This window comes from Diplotaxodon limnothrissa, linkage group LG15, assembly GCF_057381915.1.
Source record: "Diplotaxodon limnothrissa isolate DT_005_m linkage group LG15, D_limnothrissa_male_GT1.1, whole genome shotgun sequence".
Classification (NCBI taxonomy): domain Eukaryota; kingdom Metazoa; phylum Chordata; class Actinopteri; order Cichliformes; family Cichlidae; genus Diplotaxodon; species Diplotaxodon limnothrissa.
In genome coordinates this window covers 21,657,196-21,679,828 of record NC_140610.1, presented here as the reverse complement: position 1 = coordinate 21,679,828, position 22,633 = coordinate 21,657,196, and the positions used below count along the sequence as shown (strand labels likewise).

Genomic DNA, 22,633 nt, shown 5'->3' with positions numbered 1-22,633 from the left:
CGCAGCAGATAAATTTGACTCTGTTGTGCAATCATGTCGATGGAAGTCTAGCAGATCATTTCTCTTCAGTCACTGAGACGATCAGAGGTCTCTGTTATGTCATCATTGAATCAGAGTGTATACAGGAGTCACTTTCAGGCAATCGGTTCTGCTTTTAACCAGTCAGTTACTTTATAAAGAAAACAAAGTGCCTCTGTAGTTAGGAGAGATTGCTTCCTTCAACTTTAATCTGGTTACTGTTTAGTCTTGATAGATATTCAGAAACTTTATGAAACGCCAAGAACGTCATAACTGTTTGTCTGCAACACAAGCAACGACTGAAACCCAAACAGACACTTGAATTTCCAGGTTCTCTCAAATTATTGACCGCTCGCTTACCAGAGAGTTAAAAAATGGTCTGGATTTGTAACTTATGATGGCTATGCTAAGAATGTTTAATCAGCATCAGATACACAGTGGGAGAGAATAATATGTGGCAATACAAGTGCAGTAAGGTCATGGTTCGAATGCTCAACAATGGGATATATTTGCAGTCCTGAAAAAAATACTATTAATTAAAAAGTAATAATAAAAATGAATCCCAGAGTCTGAGCTGAATTTGATCACTCACTCGCTAAGAAATATAAATATTTCCCAAAAAACTTTGAGCGTTCTGCAGATTTCCAGCTGGTAGAACAGATCTATGGAATATTTATATTTTTGTGTTTTACATTTAAAGCTTTCTGAATGATCTCCATGAATATGTGTTATAGCTGTGTGCATTAAGGAAGGCAGTGATGTGGTCAGTGGTGGTAAGGTGAGCAATAAGCTCTCATACAAGGACCATGTTCTGGAGCTCACCTATGAAGAAGGAAGTCCATGCCCTGCAAACCGTAGCCTCACCCACAGCACCGTCATCAGCTTCATCTGCAGGTACATTTTCCTCCATTTGCATCTTAATTTTCATCTATAACTACGTCAAGCATAGAGCATTCTCAGGAATCACATTTTCTCAAACCTGCGTTGTTCAGGAATAGCAAACTGAGATTTAAAGTGCCCCTTAAGAGAAAATTCATACCTGTATACATCGTGATACTGTGTGTCATTTGTTTCCTCCAATTTTCCTAAATATAAAACTAACTTGAATTAATCCTTTATTTCAGAATCTGGTAGTGATGGAAAAGCTAGTGTGAGAGCTTTATTGATGAAGTAGTGCTTCATCTTTTAAATAAGAGTAAACTCACTACAAGTATTTACAGATTTGTTAAACGCCTTTTTAATGCAACCTTGGTGATTTTAATATATTTATTTAGAATAAACGAGTGAATGTTGTTTGTTTGTTTGAATGTTTTGTGTTTGTGCAGGCCAGCTAGCATGAGCTCAGCCCCCTCAGAGCCAGTGCTGATTGGCTCAAACACTGAAACGTGCACGCACTTCTTCGCTTTCCACACACCGTTGGTTTGTGAGCAGCCTGTAAGTATGTTTGTGTGAGAGAAGACTCACCAGTCCATCACAGGTGGAAAAGGAATGTACTTTTGTAATAAGATTTAAAAATAAATAAAGTTAGTGTTTTCCCTTGTAGTAAATTAAGTAGAAAAGTGCTGTATAAAAACTACTCCAGCTCCCATGAGTACTCAAAGCGCTTGTCTCATTCACCCATTCATACAAGCACCTTAAGTGCTTTCTAGCTAACAGTTAGCACACCAATGGATGCAACAGAATGAACCTTGGTGTCACTACCTGCACACATGCAGACCCCAACCTTCAGATTAGTAGACGACCTGCTCTACGGCCTGAGCTACAGCCTCACAGCTGATGAAAAATCATAAATGATTATAGCGTGTTTGTGTTTGCTGTGATATAACCAGCTGCTTACTGTTCACTGCACAGATGAGGGAGAAAATTGTTTAGACAGAAAGACTGCATACAGTCAATACAGCCTGTTGTTGCAGTGCTTCCTTTATGTTGAAAAGCTGTTTTGACATACTGCAGTTCAGTTGGAAAACAGGGTGTGCTCTTTCCTAATATGGCACATAATTTCCCAGAGAGAAGCAAACTTAAGTTAACAGAGGCAGACAGGTCACCTGAAGTCAGCTTCTTAGTCATCAAAGGAGCGGGGAATGTCCAATGATAAGCAGATGTCCCTGAAGCTTTTGTGTAGTCTCTAAAAGTTTGGTAACATTAGAAAATAAACATGGTTGAACTCCTGGACTCTAAAGTTGTAATTGTTTGATGGCTCATGACTTGCAGTACAGTTTTGTGCTCTAAAAAGGGATTTTTCTTTTCTGCTTTTCCTTTAATAAAAAGGTAACTTGTTCAGTCCAGAACGGCTCTGCTCTCATAGACCTGACTCCTCTGATTCATGTCAGCGGATACTACACAGCAACAGGTCAGTGAGACACAGGTTCACCTCTCACACCTATAGATATAGCAGAGTTGCATCATTTTGAGTTAAAATGACGAGTCCCTGTACAACAATATGCACTGTGTCAGTCCTTAACAGTCTGCATGTTCCTCCTTTGAGAATAGATGATGACATTGACCCGGATAACCCAGACTTCTACGTCAACATCTGCCAGCCTCTAAACCCCATCCCTGGGGTCAACTGCCCACCTGGAGCCGCTGTCTGCATGGATCCAAATGACGGACCACCTGTGGTGAGTTCTTTGACAAATGCTGTCCTTTACACTATTTAAAAAAAAAAAAAAAAAAAAGTTTAATTGCTTTGATCTGCCTTACCAAGGCAGTGACATCACAAGGACTTAATGTTAATAAAATAATAATTTTCATTATTGTCTCTTGAAGGAAATTGGTCGCACCACCCGTGGTCCAGAGCTCAACAAATTAACAAGGGAGGTATCCATCACCTACAACAGCTCAACAAAGTGTGCTTTGGACCCTCTACAGAACTACACTTCAACCATTGTCTTTACCTGCCGGAGAGGCCTCGAGCTGGTCAGCAGAGCTATATAATAAGAGTATTTACTTTTTGCCTGTTCTCTTTATCCTGGTTATTTTTTAACTACTTTCTATCTCTGAACAGGGCTCTCCGCAAATGCTGAGGCTGCAGGGCTGCGTCTATTTCTTTGAGTGGGCAACCCCGATAGTCTGTTCAGATGCCACTAACATCAGCGGCTGCCAGCTTACTGACTCTCAGCTCCAGTTTACATTTGACCTGTCAAACCTCTCCAAGGAAGTCCAGGTGAGCTGATGATATACTGAACACTTTCTAACCAAAGGAAGTCTATTTGATTCAAAAGTTTCACTGTAACAGAAATATTCTTTGTTTAGAAGCATAGGAAGGTCAGAGCTCTGTGTGTATGTCTAGGTAAACGGGAACTCGGGTACGTATCACATCAAAGTCTGCGGCTCAGTGGAAGTACCGGCCTGTGAGCAGAGTGCAGTGTGCCACGTTTCTGGTTCAGACAAGTTGGGGTTATCATTTGGCATCAGTAAAGCCATGACAATGGACTTCAAACACGAAGAGCAGGCTGTGCTGATGCAGTATGGTGGAGGATATCCCTGCGCACTAGGTAAAGTCTTCTGTAATTAGTAAAACTCTTATAGCTAGCTCAAAAACAAGGTATGATGTTAATGGGAAAAATGCTTCAAAAGAAAAAACTGAAAGAAAATGACGTTTTATTGTTCACAGCCTCAAAATATACACAATATGTCATACAAATTCGCAATAATGATATTAGTATTTATTTAAGAAAAATGACTGAACAGCATTTTTATTGGTCACCGCAGCTTGCAAATAGCAGCATTTATCAGAAGAAACAAATTAAGGAAGTTTTCCCTGCATGTTCTCCCTGCGTTTGCATGTGTTCTCTGTGGGTAGTCCAGCTTCCTTCCTTCAGTTGCTGAGTATTTTGAGGAGTTGATGTGAGAGGTTTGTTTCTTTTAGACATAAGCTGGGACATGGCAACACGAAAGCTGGGTAATAAGAAAATAAGCACACAAAAAAATATGATGGCTACTATAAAATATGAACTTTAACGTTGGTATTTTTTTATTTTAACTTCTAACTGCAGTTGTCACTATCAGTGGTCCAAAGCACAGATAAAAGTTTTACAGAATAGCTAATCTTGTGTTGTGTCAGCAGTGCAACACACATGAAGGAAAGTAATGATAAATTTTGTATAGGTGCAATATTTCTGATTAGAGCAATGCTTAGATGCACTTCTGAAAAGATTAAACTCTTTCTTTCTTCATGCATGGCGAAAACATTTTTATGTGTTTTAGCAGTCAGATTTAGTTTGTTTACTTTTAGAGAAATGACTTATAATCAATTGTGGCTTCATGTTGACGTGGGAAAAAATACAAAACTAAGAACTGTATATAAAAGATGGATGTCGCCTCTTTGATGATACCTGTTTAAACTCGAAATTATTGGAGGTGAGGCCAGAGGAGAGCTGCCCTTAACAACACACCTGAACCAGTTTATTATAAAGGGTAAAACTAAAGTCCCAGTCCTTACACCTGTTATGAATGAGGAAAACAAAACAATTTTTTTATCAAGCTGTAAATGCTCATTTTTGGGCAACTTAGGATGGGGGTGGGCTTCTCGTTGTCTTCTTCTTCTGTCTAAATAAAGGCATTAACTCCTTCCTGATAGTTTAACATACTTATCCTAATGCTGTGTTGTCTTCACTTCCAAAACTGAAAATCTTTTGTTTTTCTTTTTATTTCCCTCTCTCTCTCCCAGCCTCGGCTAAGCATCAGTCCTCCATATTGTTTACATGCGACCATTCTGTAGGAAGTGGTTCTCCAGAGCTGCTCTCAGAGACAGCAGGTTGTACAGTCACTTTCCAGTGGCGCACCAATGCAGTTTGTACCCCAAGGAAGATGGAGTGTAAGCTCGTCAGCCAGCATAAGACCTTTGACCTCCGAGCACTTTCCTCCCTCACTGAGCCGTGGAAGTTCAGCTACAAAGGAGATTCGTAAGTGTGGTTTTGATTCCTTAATCGAAGGCAGTAAATCCACAGTTCGATTCTGGAGCTCGGCAGTCGTTCTGCACACACTTTTGATGCTTTTCCAACTTTTCACTATTTATTAGATCTATTTATATTTAGCAATGCATATGCCTCATAAGATGCATTAGCCCTTTCTTAAAAAGAATTTCTAAACTCATGCTGTGGTCTTATGATTCCTCACTCCTTAAAATTTGGCATCTTTGTTTCTGTGGCTTCAGGTATTTCATCAACCTGTGTCAGGGTATCCGTGGTGGGCTGCCAGGCTGTCCTGAAGATGCAGCCGTATGCCGCCGCACAGCAGCAGGAAAAACCGAAGTCCTGGGCCGAGTTTACACGCAGAAAATGGAGTCCAGTGGTGTGCAAACCATTGCAAATACTTTACATTTATTGGTGTCAGTTTGTGTAAAGGATATTTTATATAAATGTTTTTTACTACCATTATTATAAAAAATAAACTGAAAACAGTGTAGACTAAGAGTTAAATGTGTAAGCAAGGATCACTGATTAGACATTTGTTTGCCTTTAGGTCTTGTTTTCTTCTCTCACAGGAGTGTTTTTGATGTTAGAGAACTTTATCCCGACAGTCTCAAGAGATTTCCCTTCCTCTACAGGTGGGAAGATTTTTGTGAACTATTCAGCAGGAGATGAATTATGCCCTAAACGCCAGAAAGCCAAGACCATAATCCAGCTGAGCTGCGGCTCCACAGTGGGACACCCCAAAGTTATCAGGTAACAAAACCTCTTTTAGAGATTTTTTTAATGTTTCCCTTCAGTAGAAATTTGATTAATTCATTTAATACAACATTGGTATTAAATTACTGTATCAAATTAACAGAATGTTTAAACTTTGAATCATTTATTATCCTGTTTATTTGTTTTAAGATTATAGCAAATTTTTTTAGCTATTTTTTCTTTTTTTTCTTGCTTTATTTCATAAACTTTAGTTTTAGTTAATTGAGTAACATAACATTTCTCAGCAGACTAAATGTTGTTCAGTTGCATCACATTGTCTGAAATTAATGCAACAAATGTTTCCTGTTAAATTGTCACGTGTTGTTTTTCCTGATCTGTATCTCTGTGTATATTCACATAAAAGTTGTGTTTACATTGCCTATTTTAAAACAATTTTAACTTGTGTTTCATTCGTCTTTTTTCCCACAAGTCTCAGTGCCCTTGTTTTGTTTTTGTTATTTGAACTGGTCCTCTGCATCTTAAAGTAGACCTGTTATGCTTTATTCTTATTTGAATATCCTATATTCTCTTGTCTGTGCAGGGTTGATGAGGGTTCATGTGAGTTCTTGATAGGCTGGGAGACTCTGGAAGCTTGTGCAGTGAAACCAACGGAGGTACAGATGGTAAATGGAACCATAAAGGTTCCTAAAACTGGAGTCAGCTTCAGTCTGGGAGCACTCTACTTCAGGTAACAGAGTTCACCTGTGTCATCCACTCATTACACTTCACCTCATATAAATTTCAGTTTCAATCAGCAAGCAAAAAAACGCACTTCTAAAATTCTTTCTGTCATAAAAGTTTCATTTGGGTTTTTTTCTGCCTTTTAGCCACCATCAGGCGTCTGGAGACATTCGTAACAACGGCGACCGCTACATCTACCACATCCAGTTGTCTGGTATCACCAATAAATCCCTGCCTAAATGTCTTGGTGCCAACATCTGCCAGGTGAAACCGAATGACACCTACGGCCGCAAGATTGGCTCATCCAACAAAGCCAAGTACTACATAAAAGGTAAACAGAAGAGGATTTTGATCTATCATTCAAAACCCTTTGCAAAGCATGTGATTGACAATGACATCAGTGCAAAAAAAAAAAAAAACCCACACCTGCATAAGAAACAAAGTGCCATTTCATTTTAGCGTGAGTCCTTCCATTTGGAGGTCACAGCATCTTAACATGTTTTTGTTTTTCCATCAGGAGGAAATGTGGATGTGATAGTGCCTTCTGAGTCAGAGTGTGGCCGCGCGAAGAACAAAACGGTTTCATCCACAATAAGGTTTCACTGTAACCCGTCAGCAGGTGTCGGCATCCCGGAGTTTATGCTGGAGACGGACAATTGCCAGTATCTGTTTGTGTGGCACACAAACGCTGTGTGCGATCTGATGTGAGTCTTTTTTTTTTTTTTTTTTTTTTTTTTTACAATCTGACTTTAATCCCAAGAGCACAAAACACTAGATAAATATGTTGAAGTCTCCTCTCTGGATTGAATTTCAGGACTGTTGACAGGCAGATAAATGATGACGGTGAAGACACTCCGTCTCTGTCTAGGCGGAGCCAAGCAATGGGGGTGGTGCTGAGCCTCCTGTTGGTGGTTCTAATTGTGTGTCTGATGGGGCTTCTGCTGCACAAGAGAGAGAGGAGGTGAGACCATGAGTATCCATTTTTGGTACATATAAATATATATATATATTTTTAAAAATATATATTTTGTATGAAAGCCTCTTTCATAATCTCACCTGTCTGTGTCCAGGGAACTGGTGAGGCAGAAGATCGCTGGTTGTTGTAGGAGAGGAAACCAAGTCTCCTATAAATATTCCAAGGTTGGTTGAGCTAATGAATGAACGAGTTTCAAAGTTACTTTGTATTTTCCCCGGTCTAAAGATCAGAAAGCATAACGCAAGGAAGAGTCACGAGTGGGTTACTGGCACTGACAGGGAATAAAGCTGCTGCTCAGGGTGAAGCCAAGGCCAAAATAACAAATGGCACAATAAAACAAAACAAACAAAATAATTCAAAACTCCGACTCCAACATGATCCCTCATGTTATTTAAAGGGTTTCTGTAACTTGTAACTAGAGAAGGAACATGTTATGCTGCAGCCACTCCTAGGCTAATAATGGCTGGAGAAAGCAGCACAACCCAAATGAGTTCAACTTGGAGCAATTAACTGTCAGTCTTGTTGCCTTTGAAATGGTTGCTTCAAAGATGGGGACCAGTTGTGCTACCACTCGCAGTTAGTTTCTGCATTCAAAGCAACGTTGGTGCATCAAGGCTATCTGCTTGTGATTGAATGGGGGAAAGCTAGCAAATGCCTGGACTCTGACAATGATAAACGGTGATAAATCAGCGAAAATCACAAATCTGTTGCTGTCTACATACTCAGAAATTCACATCAACTCCTTAAAGAGTCAGAGTCCAGCCAGAAGAAAAATGAACAAATGCCTGCACAAATGAAGCAGCTGCAGGACATGGATTTAAATACAAATTGCCAAATGACAAAGCAGCTTTATTTTTGTGGCAACTTTGGTTTTATATAGAAATCTAACCAGAGTACAACCAGTTGGTAACCAGCGGAGTCGAGTCTGCGTTTACAACTAAATTTGTGCGAGAATACACTATTCCAATTTCAGCAAAGACATCTGAGTATTCACTGGTGCAGCCACGCCCACTTTGAAATGGCTGTATGAAGCTGTGGTAGCCGTGTCATATTCTAGCTGTACCTGAACTTGGACTTAAGTTTTTCTTAAGGTAATAATATAAAGTGATAAAGTAATCATATTAATAAATAAAAAAGGACAACTTAAGGATTACATGTTACATCACTAATGATTAAACACTAAGGTTATTTTTATAGCTTAGCGAATATTCAAAAAGCCATAGCATGCTACAAATCAGATACTCTAGTGAAGCTTTTTTTAAACAACCATGTAGATGAGTAAAAACTTAATATGCATCTTATTGTTTGTGCCTTTTAAATACTCAGGTCAGCACAGATGAAGAAGGAGGAGAGGAGGAGATGGAATGGCTGATGGAGGAGATCGATGCTCCTCCCACATCTTCATCGTCTTTGCACCGTGGCAAGAATAACCAAAGCAACGGTCACATCACGACCAAGCCTGTGAATACAGAGGGTCTGCGGTCGTTCTCGCTGGACGATCAGGATGACGACAGCGAGGACGAGGTGCTGAGTGTCCCCGGGGTACGTGTGATAAAATCGTCAGGACTCGCTAAGCACTCTACGGCTCATCGCAGCGCCTTCTTGCAAGTCAGTTCTTTGTCTTTTTCTCTGGTATCCTCTCAGTCGTTCATGGTAGCAATGATTGCACCCATTGCTCTCAAAAGCTCACAGAAGTCTTTCATTTCAGGAGGAGAGCGACGAGGACCTGGTGGGCCTCCTGGACGAGTCAGATAGGAAAAGGAAGAGCAGCAAACCTCGCTCTTCTGGCCTTAACCACGGTAACAACACGGCAGCGAACAAGAAACGGGAAGAAGACGACAGTGACGAGGACCTCCTCAGGGTGTGATGTCACTCTGTCCTTCCTGGTTCTCTCCATCCAATCCGAACTCTTCTCTCTCAGTGAATGTCTCCATAATAGCAACAGTGAAATGCCAACAACACACCGAAGACAGAAACCTTTCCTTTCTTTAGGGATATATTTTTATTGGGCTGCACCTTCATTCGGCTTACACCGACTCAGTCCAGTTCACCGTCCACATATAATTTTTATTTGACAGCTCATTTAAAGTGTTCTTAAGGTTCTTTTGAACTCCACCATATTGTCTTTCATAATCCCGATACTTCAGCCTTGCCACATTTGTCTGATGAAGAACGAACAGGCCAGCTCTTAAAATCGACTCTGGGAGCACACAAAGCTTCTTTCTAATGTGATTTCCAGCTTGATGTGTCAACTAGACATGTCACCATAACCATATGCACCAAACAGTAAACAATGATACCACAACACTATCATTACAAGAAGGGAAAATCTGATATCATCGCTGAAATGAGGCATGATAAGATGTGAATGAAAATTAAGTTATATATGTATCTTCTATTTTCTTCTGGTGTTTTGAACTGAAGCTGTTTTCCTACCTTGATTAATGGTACTAACACTGGCTGTGTGTCTGCTTGTGGACTGTGTGAAGGTACTTAATAAGGAAGACTTTTTTTTTTCCTGTTTGGAGTTGTTTCTTTGCTCTCCATTGGCCCGCAGGTACTTTATGAAAAAACTGTCATGATATTTATTCCCATAGCTTAGGCAGTGAAGGTGCCAGCTTCTTTCTAAAAAGGGAATGAAGACACCAGTTTGTTTTCGTGCTGTTTACAGTTGCTTTTATAGCAGACCCGTTTTCCCCTTCTTTGCCCTCGAAAAGAAAGCACGATGCCTTCATACTGATGAATTTACTTTGCATTTTCATCTATGAATCATGTCCAGCAACGGATTGAATTTCTTTGATTGTCTTGATTTGATCAGAGACGTTGTAAATAGATGATAATGTTCTATAATATGGACGTTTCGTTTAGTCTTCACCGGTGAATTGTTCACACGTTTGTTTTGGTGATTATTTAACGGCTCGTCCGAGCTGATTACATTTGTTTCTCTGTTCTGTGTGAAAATGGAGATGGCCTTAAGTATGAATGGATGGTTGAAGAAAGTTGAAAGTGAAACTGGAGGCGTTCCTTTGGATTGATTTGGTCCCCTCCCGTCCTGTTAAAGCCATATTTCTACTGCCACCCTTGGCACTAATGTAGGGAAATCGATTTTTATTTTTTTTCCCTTTTCATGCTCGTGTGCTCTTGTACTTTACAGGCTCGGTTGTTGTACTCAGATCTGATTGCTGCGTGAAAAGTGAAGCCAACTTTTCGTAGTGCTGAAATCCGCCCTGTTCAGCCAAATGCATGATGCAAAAGATGGTAGTGAAACTAAAATGCAGGCTGTTTTGCTTTTTCACAGAGGATGTCAGTAATAATGGAAACCTACTTTATGCCATATTTCCACATGAGAGTAATTAAATCTGTAAGCTTGCACAGTGTAAACACAGCATGATTGAGATTGATTTTTCTACAACAGTTAGAGCTCAGACCGGGTGATTTTACAAAACAAACACACCTCAAATACGGTGATTTTATGGACACATGATCATCACAAAAAACAATTAGGTTGGATTATTCTGTTTTCACTTCACTCTTCTTTCTGATGTGCAGAGCAGCTGAAAACCAATAAAATAGCTCAATTTTTTCCAGTTAATTGGTTTAGAGAAAAGTAGCACACCCTCATAAAGGAAGGTGGACTTTTTGAAAATCGTTTAAAAAAACAAACAAACAAACAAACTGAAAGTCTATTTGGTAGGTTTCCACTAATTAATCAGATTTGGTTGGTTGGTCAAATTGACTGAAATGTCAGTTTAAAACTTTGCAAACTCCCTGAAGACATCAAGTCTAAAGATTTAGCCTAATTACTGCTAACAGGGAGGCACATTTAAAGCTAAAACGATTTTTTAATTAAAATAATCTGTACTATTCTTTGGTTTTGACTCCTCTACTATAAATAACTGTTTGCTTTCACTGGCAATAATAAGTTTTGAGTTTCAGCCTTGTAATTGGAACAAAAAATATATCTGAAAACTGTGTTGCTGCTTGTATAACCAGGAAGGGGTGAGCTGCAGGCCTTGGTAGCATAAATCTTTATCTCTGTACATCAGTAATAACTTCTCATTTTCTCCAACTGGGGAAAGGAGGTGAACAATCCTGAGCTTAATTAAATCACTTTGCAGTGCATTTGTTGATCCATAGCCAGACATTTACTACCATAAAAAAACGTGCCCTTGATCGTATATTCATCACATTAGTTGCCGTTGCATTGCTGGTGTAGATTAATATTTGTGTTTTCTCAGTATTCAAATGTGAGTTTGTTGCTAAAACCTCAATAACAAAGATTTGCCATTCAGGGTATTTCTAAAGCTTTGTACACATAATTGTTAAGCGCGTTTTTGTACGATGCCACGTGCCCAAAAAATACTGATAAAATAACGAGAAACAGCATTTAATAAAATAATTGTCATTTGCACTGTAAACTTCAGTGTTTCACAGAAAGGGGTTCAAGGAGTGTTGTGATAGCAAAGAGTAGAAACAGATCGCACTCCTCCTTTTACTTTTTCTGTTTCTCTCTGATTACAAACTGAACATTTCCAAAGCAGCTTTTGACATTTTAAAACTCTCTTAATAAACTCTCTTATCATATAATCATATTATTGTGCTACTGATCTGAAATTCTGAACAGTGCAAGTGTATCTACCTTTAACAGCTTAAAGAATGAGAGTACACGGCACATGGTCAGGTTTCCAGAAACATGACAATGACATTGGTAACAGGTGAAATATTTATGATCAGTATTTATCATAAAATATGATTGTAACGAAGACTTTTTATAAACTTTCCTTTTACGTGTTCGTTCATTCAGCGTGTGGTTTTGCTATATGAACTTGAGCTGTTCTTCTTAAAGTTTTTTTACCAGAATCCTGACCCTGTTAGTCTGAGAGGTGAATTGAAAGTGTCTGTGTTTGGCACTTTGTAGTCATCTCTCCCGAGTCTCAACATTGTAGCACTCCTCATTTCAGAGTAGCAGGAGGTAAAGTTTGTGAAGTTATTTGTTCATTGTTGCATTAAATTTGTTTCTGCTTTGCACCAAAGTTCCCGTGGCTCATCTGCATGGTACTGTACTGAACCATCTCTTTCTTGAAGTTATTACTGGACATTCTTGTGCTTTTTTTGTTTGTTTGTTTTTGTCCACAGTCGTGGAAACATTTGGGTATGATGAAACAAATTTAGTATGTGAGACTGACATCAAGCAGCACACAAACCAACTGAAAAAAGAGGGAAAAAAAAGCACAAGAAACTTTCTTCAATGATTTGGTACGATGGGATATCATCATTATGTTTTAGTTGATGTAAGGTTATGTTTGATGTTTTCAGCTCTTTGCCTGTTTTCCTATTTAAAATAAAAAATATGTAAAATAATGCATTATTTGAATAAATAAGAGATCTGCTGTTTATTACTTTTGTGGTGTAATCTCATTTTATGTCTGACAAAATTTCTAAAAGAAAGAAATTATTTAAAAGTCATCTTTGGCAACATTGCAATTAAGTTCTTATTTGGACGAACTTGAGATTTGACCTGAAGACGTCCTGACATCTGGCTTGTGCTCAATAATTTGAAACTTATTTTTGTCATCTCATCTTGTCTGGACTGACTTACCGTATGAAAGAAGAATGAGCCTTGAACGTTGAATGAAATGAACTTGTCTTGAATGAGACTTCCTAACATCTATTCTTGGGTAAAATGAGGTTTTATCCAAGAATAGGTCTTAGGTCTTTAAAATTTGTCTCAAAGAAGCTGAGACTAAAACCTATGCAAATATTAAAATATTTCAGGTACAATGTGGTAGGAGAATTTTGGGTGGGGGGGAGAATCCTTTGCTCTTGTTTTCAATAACTTGATCCTGTCTCGGGCTTCAAGTTGCTTAAAAATGATTTCACACTAGTTAAGACTTGAGTCTTAGTTTGATCTGTCTTCAAAAGGATTTCCAGCAACACACGAGCTTGTCTTGAAGATTAAATCTTGATCCTGTTAAGTCAAGATTCAGGCTTAACTTGACTGACTTAACTTTAAGGCACGTTTAGTGTCAGTCCAAGTTCTTTAGACTTGTCTGAAAAGACTCAAGAAACTCAACTTTCTTTCAGCTGATCTTATCTTTCTCAGTTCTTAATGTCTAACAGATTCCAATGAAGTACCTCTTAAATGTTAACTGATTAAACATCATCACTGTGTCACCGTCCAGGCCAATGTGTCCACGCTGATGAATTTATGTAAATTAATCCCCAAAGCAGACGTTCTGCTGGGCTCTGACGTCAGTAAATTGGATAGCAAACGTCTTTTAATGCTCTATGGGAACAGGCGGTGCAGTACCAACGCATTTCTATGGACCTTTGCTCCTTCTTGTGCTGTTTAAAAACCCAGTGCATGTGCATTTCAATGGGCACTCTGCAGAGGGAAGCTCAGCATACAAATTAGACTCCGGCTGAGTGTTTTTTGCAGCTGGTTAAAGTAAAGAAACCCTTCTACAATCATGACCACTTTTGATGATATCTTAGAAGAAGCTGGGAAGTTTGGCCGCTGCCAGAAGCGTATCTTCATCCTGCTGTGTATGGTGTCCATGCCATGGGCAGGTGTGTATGTCGGGATAGTCTTCCAGGGTTTCACCCCTGATCACTGGTGTCGAGACCCTGCAGTGGTGGAGAGGAGAGAGGCATGCGGTTGGAACCTGGCAGAGAGTCGCAGGCTCACAGTACCTCTGGACAACAGCTCTGGTCAGCAGAGCAGCTGTGAGCAGTACGAGGTGGACTGGAATGCTACTGAGCTCACCTGTGACAAACAGGAGCTGGAGGACCTCAGCAGAACTCCCACAATCAGCTGCAAACATGGCTGGGAGTACGACTACGAGGGAAGACGGTCTTTTGTTACTGAGGTGGGGAACAAGAGGTCACAGCCAACACACACAGACCAAAAAACAAAACATAGACAAAATATTTTTTGAGTAAAAAAACTGAATTCAACAACATGACGCAGCTTGGAATATAGAAAACAGAAATAATGATTTGTTTTTTAAAAAAGGGGTCATTCAGTCTCGACTTAAAATAATTTTTTGCTTCTTTTGCACCTTGAAATCTGCGGCAGTGTCTGAACATGAATATCTCAAATAATATTAAAGGTAAAAGCCTGGAACTGTAATTTGGGGCAAATGCAAAAAAGGTCTGTGTTGGCTAATTAAAATATGCAAAAACAATTCAAGCCAACCTGTAAAGTCCCACGCTGATAAAGATATTTATATTTGTCTATATTTAAATATATTTATTTTGTTTTTTTAGTTATTTTATTGATTTATAATTGGTAAAATTTAGATTAAGTCTACTGCTATTGTTGCTTTTGTGGGGCAGCTTGTCATATTTGCTCAATCCAACATGAAAGTTGAATGAAAATTGCATTTTCTTTATTTTTGAGAAAGAATTTCTTAAAAAGATTCTGCATGCTTTATTTTTGCATTATAATGAAATGTAACTATATATCATTCAGAAAGCATTCTCTGGCAATGTGAAGTGTTTTTTAATTGGGTGCTCAAAGATTTTACAGAAAAATGTTCAGGCTTTTCTATTTAATAGATTTTAATGTGTGAAGGGAAAAAGTGGGTATATATATACATATCCATCTATCTTGTATGTGCAGATAACATTTTACAGCAATCATTGTAAGTGTTCTACTTTTCCTGTAATAAAATTGTTATGCATATATATATGTATGACCTATGGGACCGGTATAGGAAATGAATGGGAATCCACTAATTGGTTATGAGAAGACCTGGATTGATTACGAGAAGGCCTGGATCCTGGATCCTGGGATGCCTAGATCTATACAAGATCAAAGGAAGGCTCTCAGGGGGCAACACTAGAGGCCAACTTCAAGCCCATAGCACAAGTCACCATCAAGGGATGGTGCGGGATCTACCAAGGAGATGCTCTGTTCCCACTGCTGTTCTGCACAGGCCTGAACCCCTGAGATCATTAACAAGACTGGCTACGGATACCGATACAGTTGTCAGCCATCTCCTGTACATGGATGACATCAAGCTATATGCCAAGAATGAATGAGGCATTGTTTTACTGATCCACACCCCCAGAATATACAGCAATGACATTGGAATGTCAGTCGGACTGGAGAAATGTAGTTGGATGATAACAAAGTACTAGAAGGCAACATTGCAGACATAGAGGACAGTTACAAGTACCTGGGGATTCCACAGATGAATGGGAACCATGAAGAGGCCGCTAGGAAAGCTGCAACCACCAACTTCCTGCAGAGGGTCAGGCAAGTCCTGAGGAGTCAGCTGAATGGTAAGAACATGATCCGGGCCATCAACACATACGCCCTGCCCGTGATCAGCTACCCTGCTGGGATAATAAGTGGGCCAAAGGAGGAGATAGAAGCCACTGACCTCAACATCAGGAAACCCCTGACCATGCATGGAGGGTTTCACCCCAAGTCATGCACCCTGAGGCTGTACACTAAGCGGAAGGAAGGAGGCTGGGGACTAATGAGTGTCAGTACCCCAGACCAGGAGGACGCAGAAAACATCCAGGAATACATCAGGAAGATGACCCCAACTGACAGCGTGCTCAGTGAATACCTCAGGCAACAGAAACCCTAGAATGACGAGGAAGAGGAGGAACCATCATGGAAGGACAGGCCCCTGCACGGTATGTACCACCGGCAGATAGAGAAGGTGGCTGATATCCAGAAATCCTACCAGTGGCTCCAGCAGATCCCAGGAACGACATCGGAGATCTCTGTCCAGCTAAGAGCTCAGATACAGCTGAGATACTGCGCAAGCCTCTCAAGCCCCCAGGCCTCTGGTAGAGGACCCGAGCTTGAAGGATTGACCGCCCGCAGGGGCGAGAGGGAATTTGTTTTTGTACACGTGTGTGTGTGTGTGTGTGTGTGTGTGTGTACACATATATAAATACATAAATAAAAAGAGAACTGTGTTGCTCAGAGAATCTGACTACTTTGGTAAAACCTAAATATGTCCATATCCCAAGCAAAGATTTATTAATGACTAATATGGTAATTTTGTGTTGTTCATAAAATGAACAAAAACATGGGCAGCATGCCATACAATTTGTTTTGACAGATTCAGGACATTTTTCACTTTGTGTTTTCCCAGTTTGACCTGGTGTGCTCGGATGCATGGTTGGTGGACATGTTTCAGGCCACTCTGAACGTGGGGTTCCTGGTTGGAAGTATTGCCATTGGCTACCTGGCTGACAGGTTAGGCTATGATTGTGACAGTGATTGAAAATTGACTCAAAATACATTAAATTACTATCTATTTATATTTTTTTCTTGTTGTTTTTAGCACTTACATGACCAAATAATTGACATTATGTGAGACGGACTTACAGCAATGTGATGATTGTTGATGTCTGACTTCAGGTTTGGCAGGAAAATGAGCTTCCTCATATCCAACTTGCTGAATGGGGTTGCAGGGATCCTGGTGGCCGTGGCTCCAAACTACATATCTTTACTGGTTTTCAGGACTCTCTATGGGTTTGGAGTGAAAGGAGGCTGGGTAGCTGGATATGTGCTGAGTAAGACCACCTTATAACCTTTACCTTTGCTTTTCACCACAGTCAATCAAGGATAGTCATTCCCTGAACAGCTTTTACTTGCTAGCAAGGGAGACTGGTCAGAACCAGGGTTTTGGAGCTGAACGCCTTTTATTGAAAACAGTTACAGTACACACAAGCACCTCCCATAGTAAACCCCCCTATGGTTACAAAAGATAAGGGTGTGTGCGTGCGTGCGTGCGTGCGTGCGTGCAGGGTCATAAAAGCAGGAAGGTTACTAAACAACAAAACAGAACCCTCACACAGGATGTTCCATTAAATAAAACAATGCAGCCTCCCCCACCGTCCAACAGGCTGGAGAGGTGGTCAGAGACAAAGGCATGTCTTTGATCCTGCTGCTTGAACTAAGACTTACAAATTTAAGTAAAACAGTGACAACATTTAACAATTTGACTCCAACACACACCTTCCTCTATTCATCTCAGTCACAGAGATCGTGGGCGTGGAGTTCAGACGTACAGTCGGAGTAATTTACCAGATGTTCTTCAGTATCGGCATCCTCATCCTCCCTCTGCTCGCCTACTATATAACAGACTGGCGCTGGCTGCAGGTCGTCATCACCATCCCCTACATCCTGTTCCTGTCCTACTACTGGTAAGAGTCACCACAACCACATACAGCAGTATGAATGAAGTTTTATTAACCCATCTTTCAACTTTTATTTAACATATTTATTTGGGCTGTAGCCAATTTCAGTGACATGTAGGTGATTTTAAAATGTTAGAAATCTGTGTCTTGTAGTCATTTCCAAATGTTTTATAAAAGTGAGTAGTCTTCTCACTTATGCTAAAAAAAACATTATCCAGTTATTATATACATATTAATACATTTTAAATGCAGGTTTAGAATAAATGTTTTCTTTTGTAGAGCCAATGAGGGTATATTACACCAGAGGTACTGTGGAGAAAAGATATTATTACCTTTAGTTTTTTGCCGCTATGTCAACCTGTGCACCTTTAGCACTATATTTTATCAGATGCTACCCTTACGTGGGTTGTCTGTTTTGCCTGTTCTTTCTTTGTACGACCCATTAAACCTTAAAATAAAACCCAAAAATCTCTTTGTCTTAGTGAAAAAATACACGCACCTACTGATAATTTGTCATTATCAATTAAAAAAAGAAAGAATTTGTACCTTTAAATAGTTTTGTATTTAACAACAGATTTGTTGTTGACATTTTACATTTCCAGGTTCATCCCAGAGTCTCCGAGATGGCTTCTCTCTCAAAACCAAAACTCCAAAGCAGTGAAGATCACAGAGGACATAGCCAAAGAAAACAAGATGACTCTTTCCAAGAACATCGAGGTAGCCATTGGACACAAAATCTCTGCATCTGTTACCTGGAATCAAAATCTATCAGCATATAACATGACAATTTGAAGTCTAATTCATTGTGACTTATTAAGTGAGATAAAACTTACATTTTAGGAAATAGAAATAGATTTACATTCCTGTAAATGTGTGAGAACTGAAAATACCAGTTTGTGGACTTTGGAGAGAGAAATGTTGTCCCATTTGTGTCTGATGAAAATGTAGCTCCTCAACAGTTCTGGGTCTTGCTTGTTGTGTTTTTCATGTCATGATACACGAGATGTTTTTGGTTGGTGAAAGGTCTGGACTCCAGGCAAGCCAGTTCAGTAGCTGAACTCTTCTACTTTGAAGCCATGCTGTTTTAAAAGGTGCAATAAGCGGTTTCAAGCCTTCCATGAAAAAGACACGATCTGGATTGGATTAGACTGCATTATTTTTTGTGAGATTTTTTTTCATAGAGAAACATAGTAAAACAGGCTGAAGCTAAGGCATAAAAACAACCAGAAATACTTTTACTATGTGATGTTATATAAATGATCCTGCAGACCCTGAAAGATGATAACGCAGACTCAACCACCGCTTCCTTCATGGACCTGATCAGAACGCCAAACATGCGAAAACACACTTTTATCCTCAGCTATAACTGGTAAGGATTCAATTAAAGCAGGACACAACTGTTATTATAAATGACTCTTCTTTATCAAAAAAAAAAAAAAAATCTATTTAGGATAAAGTCTCCCAATTGCCAGTCTTGGTAGCCGGGAATCGGTCCGCCAGGACCTCCGCCTGACGCACATTGCACCCGACCCCTACGTGTGTCTCCTGCGGGTGGTGGGACTGCAGGAAGATGGGCCCATGTCCCTTTTTCGGGCTGTGCCCGGTCAGGCCCCATGGACTAAGGCCCGGCCACAAGACGCTTGGCCTTGGGCACCCTCCCCAGGCCCCTGTAACCCTATCCCGGGCAGGGTAAACTGTTCCCTTGATGTTTTCCTCACAAGGGTCTTCTGAATCGCTCTTTGTCTGGTCCCTCACCCAGGACCAATTTGCCATGGGAAACCCTACCAGGGGGCAAAAGCCCCCAGACAACATAGCCCCTGGGATCCCTTGGACAGACAAACCTCTCCACCACGATAAGGTAGCGATTCACGGAGAGCTGAGTGTAAAAGCGAAGCTCTCAATTTACCGGTTGAGCTGTGCCCCTATGGCCACGAGCTGTGGGCAGTGACCGAAAGAACGAGATCGCGAATACAAGTGGCGGAAATGGGCTTCCTCCGAAGGGTGGCTGGCCTCTCCCTTAGAGATAGGGTGAGAAGTTCGGCCATTCGGGAGGGGCTCAGAGTAGAGCCACTGCTCCTCCACATCGAAAGGAGCCAGCTGAGGTGGTTCGGGCATCTGACAAGGATGCCCCCCTGGGCACCTCCTGGGCAAGGTTTTCCGGGCATGTCCCACTGGGAGGAGGCCCCGGGGCAGACCCAGGACACGCTGGAGAGATTATATCTCTCGGCTGGCCTGGGAACGCCTTGGTGTTCCCCCGGATAAGCTGGAGGAGGTGGCTGGGGAGAGGTAGGTCTGGGCTTCTCTGCTTGGGCTGCTGCCCCCGCGACCTGGCTCCAGATAAGCGGAAGAAAATGGATGGATGGAATTTAGGATAAAGATTCGAAGTTAATGAGATGTTTTTTCTCCCAGGTTCACCAGTGCTGTCGTCTACCAGGGTTTGATCATGAGGCTGGGCATTCTGGGAGGAAATGTCTATATCGACTTCCTCATCTCTGGCTTGGTGGAGTTTCCTGCCGCCTTCCTCATCCTGTTCACCATTGAGCGCATCGGCCGACGCCTCCCCTTCGCCACGGCCAATTTTGTAGCTGGAGTCTCCTGTTTCATCACTGCCTTTATTCCTGACAGTGAGTGATTTTATTTGGTGCTCTTGAACGTTGATTTCCAAGTTTTCTTTTAATGGTTCTGTCTGTTCTTGCAGGCATGTTTTGGTTTAAGACGGCAGTGGCATGCATCGGCCGATTGGGGATCACGATGACCTTTGAGATGGTGGTGTTTGTTAACACTGAGCTCTACCCGACGTTTGTCAGGTATAATACAGAAAATGTATTGTGTTTGGGATGAACAGGTATAATTTATACATCAACTAAGGTAATCAGTAAACAACAGTAAATTCTGTGTACAGTATAACAAAAGAACATCACAAATCACTATTGATAGAACTGTGCTCACAGAAAGCTTAGACTGCTGCCAAATCCGTTTGAAGCTGTACCTGGTAATATAAGTGTGAAACTGATCAAAATATGAACTTTTATCCTTTTCTTTTATGTCACAGTTTCAGAACCTGTCCAAATCCAGCTGTTTTTGTATTTGTATGTAGATAACTAATGTAACTGTGGATATTTAGCCTTTCAAACATGTCTTCGCATCAAAAGTTTAAAAAGTAAATATACTTTATTTTAGTAGATTAAAAGAAATGCTGTTTTTATGTCTTTAGGAACCTGGGAGTGTCTGTTTGTTCCACTCTGTGTGATGTTGGAGGCATTGTGGCTCCATTCCTGCTCTACAGACTGGCTGTGATCTGGCTGGAGCTGCCACTCATCATCTTTGGTGGGTTTTCTGAGAGTAAAAGTCAGATAAATGTGACTATCAAAGCTTAAATGCATTATTGAATTGTGTTGTGTAGGGTTTCTGGCTTTCCTGGCTGGAGGTTTGGTGCTGCTGCTCCCTGAGACCAGAGGCGTACCGCTGCCCGATACCATCGACGACATTGAGTTCCCAGAAAAGTGAGTAGTTAGTGCAGTAAGAAAATTAAGCCCCTTTAAATCCCGTCATATCTCTGTTATTGTATCTATAGTAAGTACAGATTGAGAGACTTTTTTCCCCCAACACAGCACATTTAGTATTTTTGCTTAAACTGACTAAAACATATAATCAGTTATCAGAAAAGCTGTTGATTTATGTTCTGATTGACAATCAGATTTATGAATAATAATGCATGGGTGTTTTAGACTCGTAGCTTTGTAGTTGATGTGCATAACGCGACTTTGTGTTTTCAGAGCAAAGGAGAAAATCGGACTGAAGAACCAGCAGATGGTGAACCTGCTGCCCAACTACCAAAATACAGCGTCCAACAAAGATTGGGCAACTGTTTAAGCTCCTTTGCACACCAAAGTATTTATTTATGCTGTTTAACAGTGCTGCTTGTGGATATATTAGTTACTTCCTTGATTTTTATTTTAGGAGCCAATTTTAACAATTTCTCAGTTTTTCTTTGTGCACAGTGTTTAGCGTTTAGACTAACTTGTGTCTTTTTATGGAACCACGTCATACAGTTATTAAAGTTATCTTTAATGCAACCAAGCTTCAAGTATTTTCATTTAAAACATTTACTGTTATAAGATTTAAAGTGCGCCATCATCTGTGCCTTCACTTAATTAATAACCTCAGTAAACACTTTTCATATGAGTTTATGTTTTCAGTTGTCTCTTTCAACTCTTTTGTAAGCTGATGTTAACCTTTTGCATTTAGGTTTCAGAGTTTTCCACGGTACAGAAACCGTTTTAGTGAAAGTTACAAATGATCTTCTCATGGCCTCTGACAGTGGACTCATCTCTGTGCTTGTCCTGTTAGACCTCAGTGCAGCTTTCAATACTGTTGATCATAATATTTTATTACATCAATTAGAGCGTGCTATTTGTATTACAGGTACTGTGCTGCAGTGGTCTAATAGACTCCAATTTGTTCATGTTGTGGAGATCAGGGAAATATTTTACTGCTACTATTCATAACCATTATCATTAACCATTGCATTAATTCTTATTCTCATCAAAAACATTGATTGACGCTGTTGGTATTATGTTATAATTTGTATTACTGGTGTTATCATAATCACGTACTAACCTTTTCATTACAGGTGTAGTTGTAATCATTTTATATACACTTTGCATTTCTGTGCTTATTTAAAGAGTTGAAGCTCAGTCAGGTAGTTGAAGGTCGTGAACTTTGGCGCTATGATCAGACAATACGTGGTGTAAGGGATGTTGAGCTATGGAAAGAACACACAACACATATTTTACATTCTAATGGAGAGTCCTCTTCACACACACTAAGGTTAATTATGGATTTCCACAGGATTCTGTGCTAGGAGCAATTCTGCTTATACATGCTTCCCTTGGGCAGTATCATCAGAAGGCATAGTATACATTTTAACTGCTATGCTGATGACACCCAGCTTTATCTATGAAGACAGATAACACACACCAATTGGTTAAACTGTAGGAATGTCTTAAAACTAAATTAAGTCACACACAATCAAGTAGGAAACAACAACTGAATCTTTATCTTGTATTTCACTCAATGTAACCACAAAGAAGTAGATTTGTAATGCATTTTCTGTAAA

The 22,633-nt window shown here is 40.1% G+C and overlaps 2 protein-coding genes across 2 annotated transcripts in view; both read left to right on the top strand.

Annotated features, from left to right (window-relative positions):
• Positions 1-12,728, top strand: part of igf2r (insulin-like growth factor 2 receptor) — a 47,785-nt gene extending 35,057 nt beyond the window's left edge. Inside the window, exons 34-50 of the mRNA XM_085371853.1 lie at positions 753-912; positions 1,344-1,452; positions 2,287-2,368; positions 2,509-2,636; positions 2,785-2,934; positions 3,023-3,181; positions 3,308-3,512; positions 4,688-4,922; positions 5,174-5,310; positions 5,567-5,684; positions 6,229-6,375; positions 6,515-6,699; positions 6,886-7,072; positions 7,183-7,329; positions 7,439-7,508; positions 8,671-8,952; positions 9,053-12,728. Of these exons, the coding sequence (XP_085227979.1) occupies positions 753-912; positions 1,344-1,452; positions 2,287-2,368; positions 2,509-2,636; positions 2,785-2,934; positions 3,023-3,181; positions 3,308-3,512; positions 4,688-4,922; positions 5,174-5,310; positions 5,567-5,684; positions 6,229-6,375; positions 6,515-6,699; positions 6,886-7,072; positions 7,183-7,329; positions 7,439-7,508; positions 8,671-8,952; positions 9,053-9,211 (2,660 nt within the window). The 3' untranslated portion in view covers positions 9,212-12,728. The remainder of the gene's footprint in view (positions 1-752; positions 913-1,343; positions 1,453-2,286; positions 2,369-2,508; positions 2,637-2,784; positions 2,935-3,022; positions 3,182-3,307; positions 3,513-4,687; positions 4,923-5,173; positions 5,311-5,566; positions 5,685-6,228; positions 6,376-6,514; positions 6,700-6,885; positions 7,073-7,182; positions 7,330-7,438; positions 7,509-8,670; positions 8,953-9,052) is intronic.
• Positions 12,729-13,814: 1,086 nt separating this feature from the next.
• LOC146617459 (solute carrier family 22 member 2-like) lies at positions 13,815-21,387 on the top strand. The gene is made up of 11 exons (XM_085372643.1): positions 13,815-14,213; positions 16,464-16,567; positions 16,733-16,887; positions 17,352-17,520; positions 18,117-18,231; positions 18,783-18,883; positions 19,924-20,138; positions 20,213-20,321; positions 20,729-20,841; positions 20,918-21,017; positions 21,291-21,387. Exons 1-11 carry the CDS (start codon positions 13,815-13,817, stop codon positions 21,385-21,387), a joined length of 1,677 nt encoding a protein of 558 aa, XP_085228769.1.
• Positions 21,388-22,633: the final 1,246 nt, after the last annotated feature.

Bases quoted from the DNA above. Each gene is read 5' to 3' on its own strand.
- LOC146617459 (XM_085372643.1), top strand. From the start codon at position 13,815: ATGACCACTTTTGATGATATCTTAGAAGAAGCTGGGAAGTTTGGCCGC. The intron at 16,888-17,351 runs GTAAGACCACCT...TATTCATCTCAG, and splicing joins GGTAGCTGGATATGTGCTGA to TCACAGAGATCGTGGGCGTG. The intron at 20,139-20,212 runs GTGAGTGATTTT...CTGTTCTTGCAG, and splicing joins CACTGCCTTTATTCCTGACA to GCATGTTTTGGTTTAAGACG.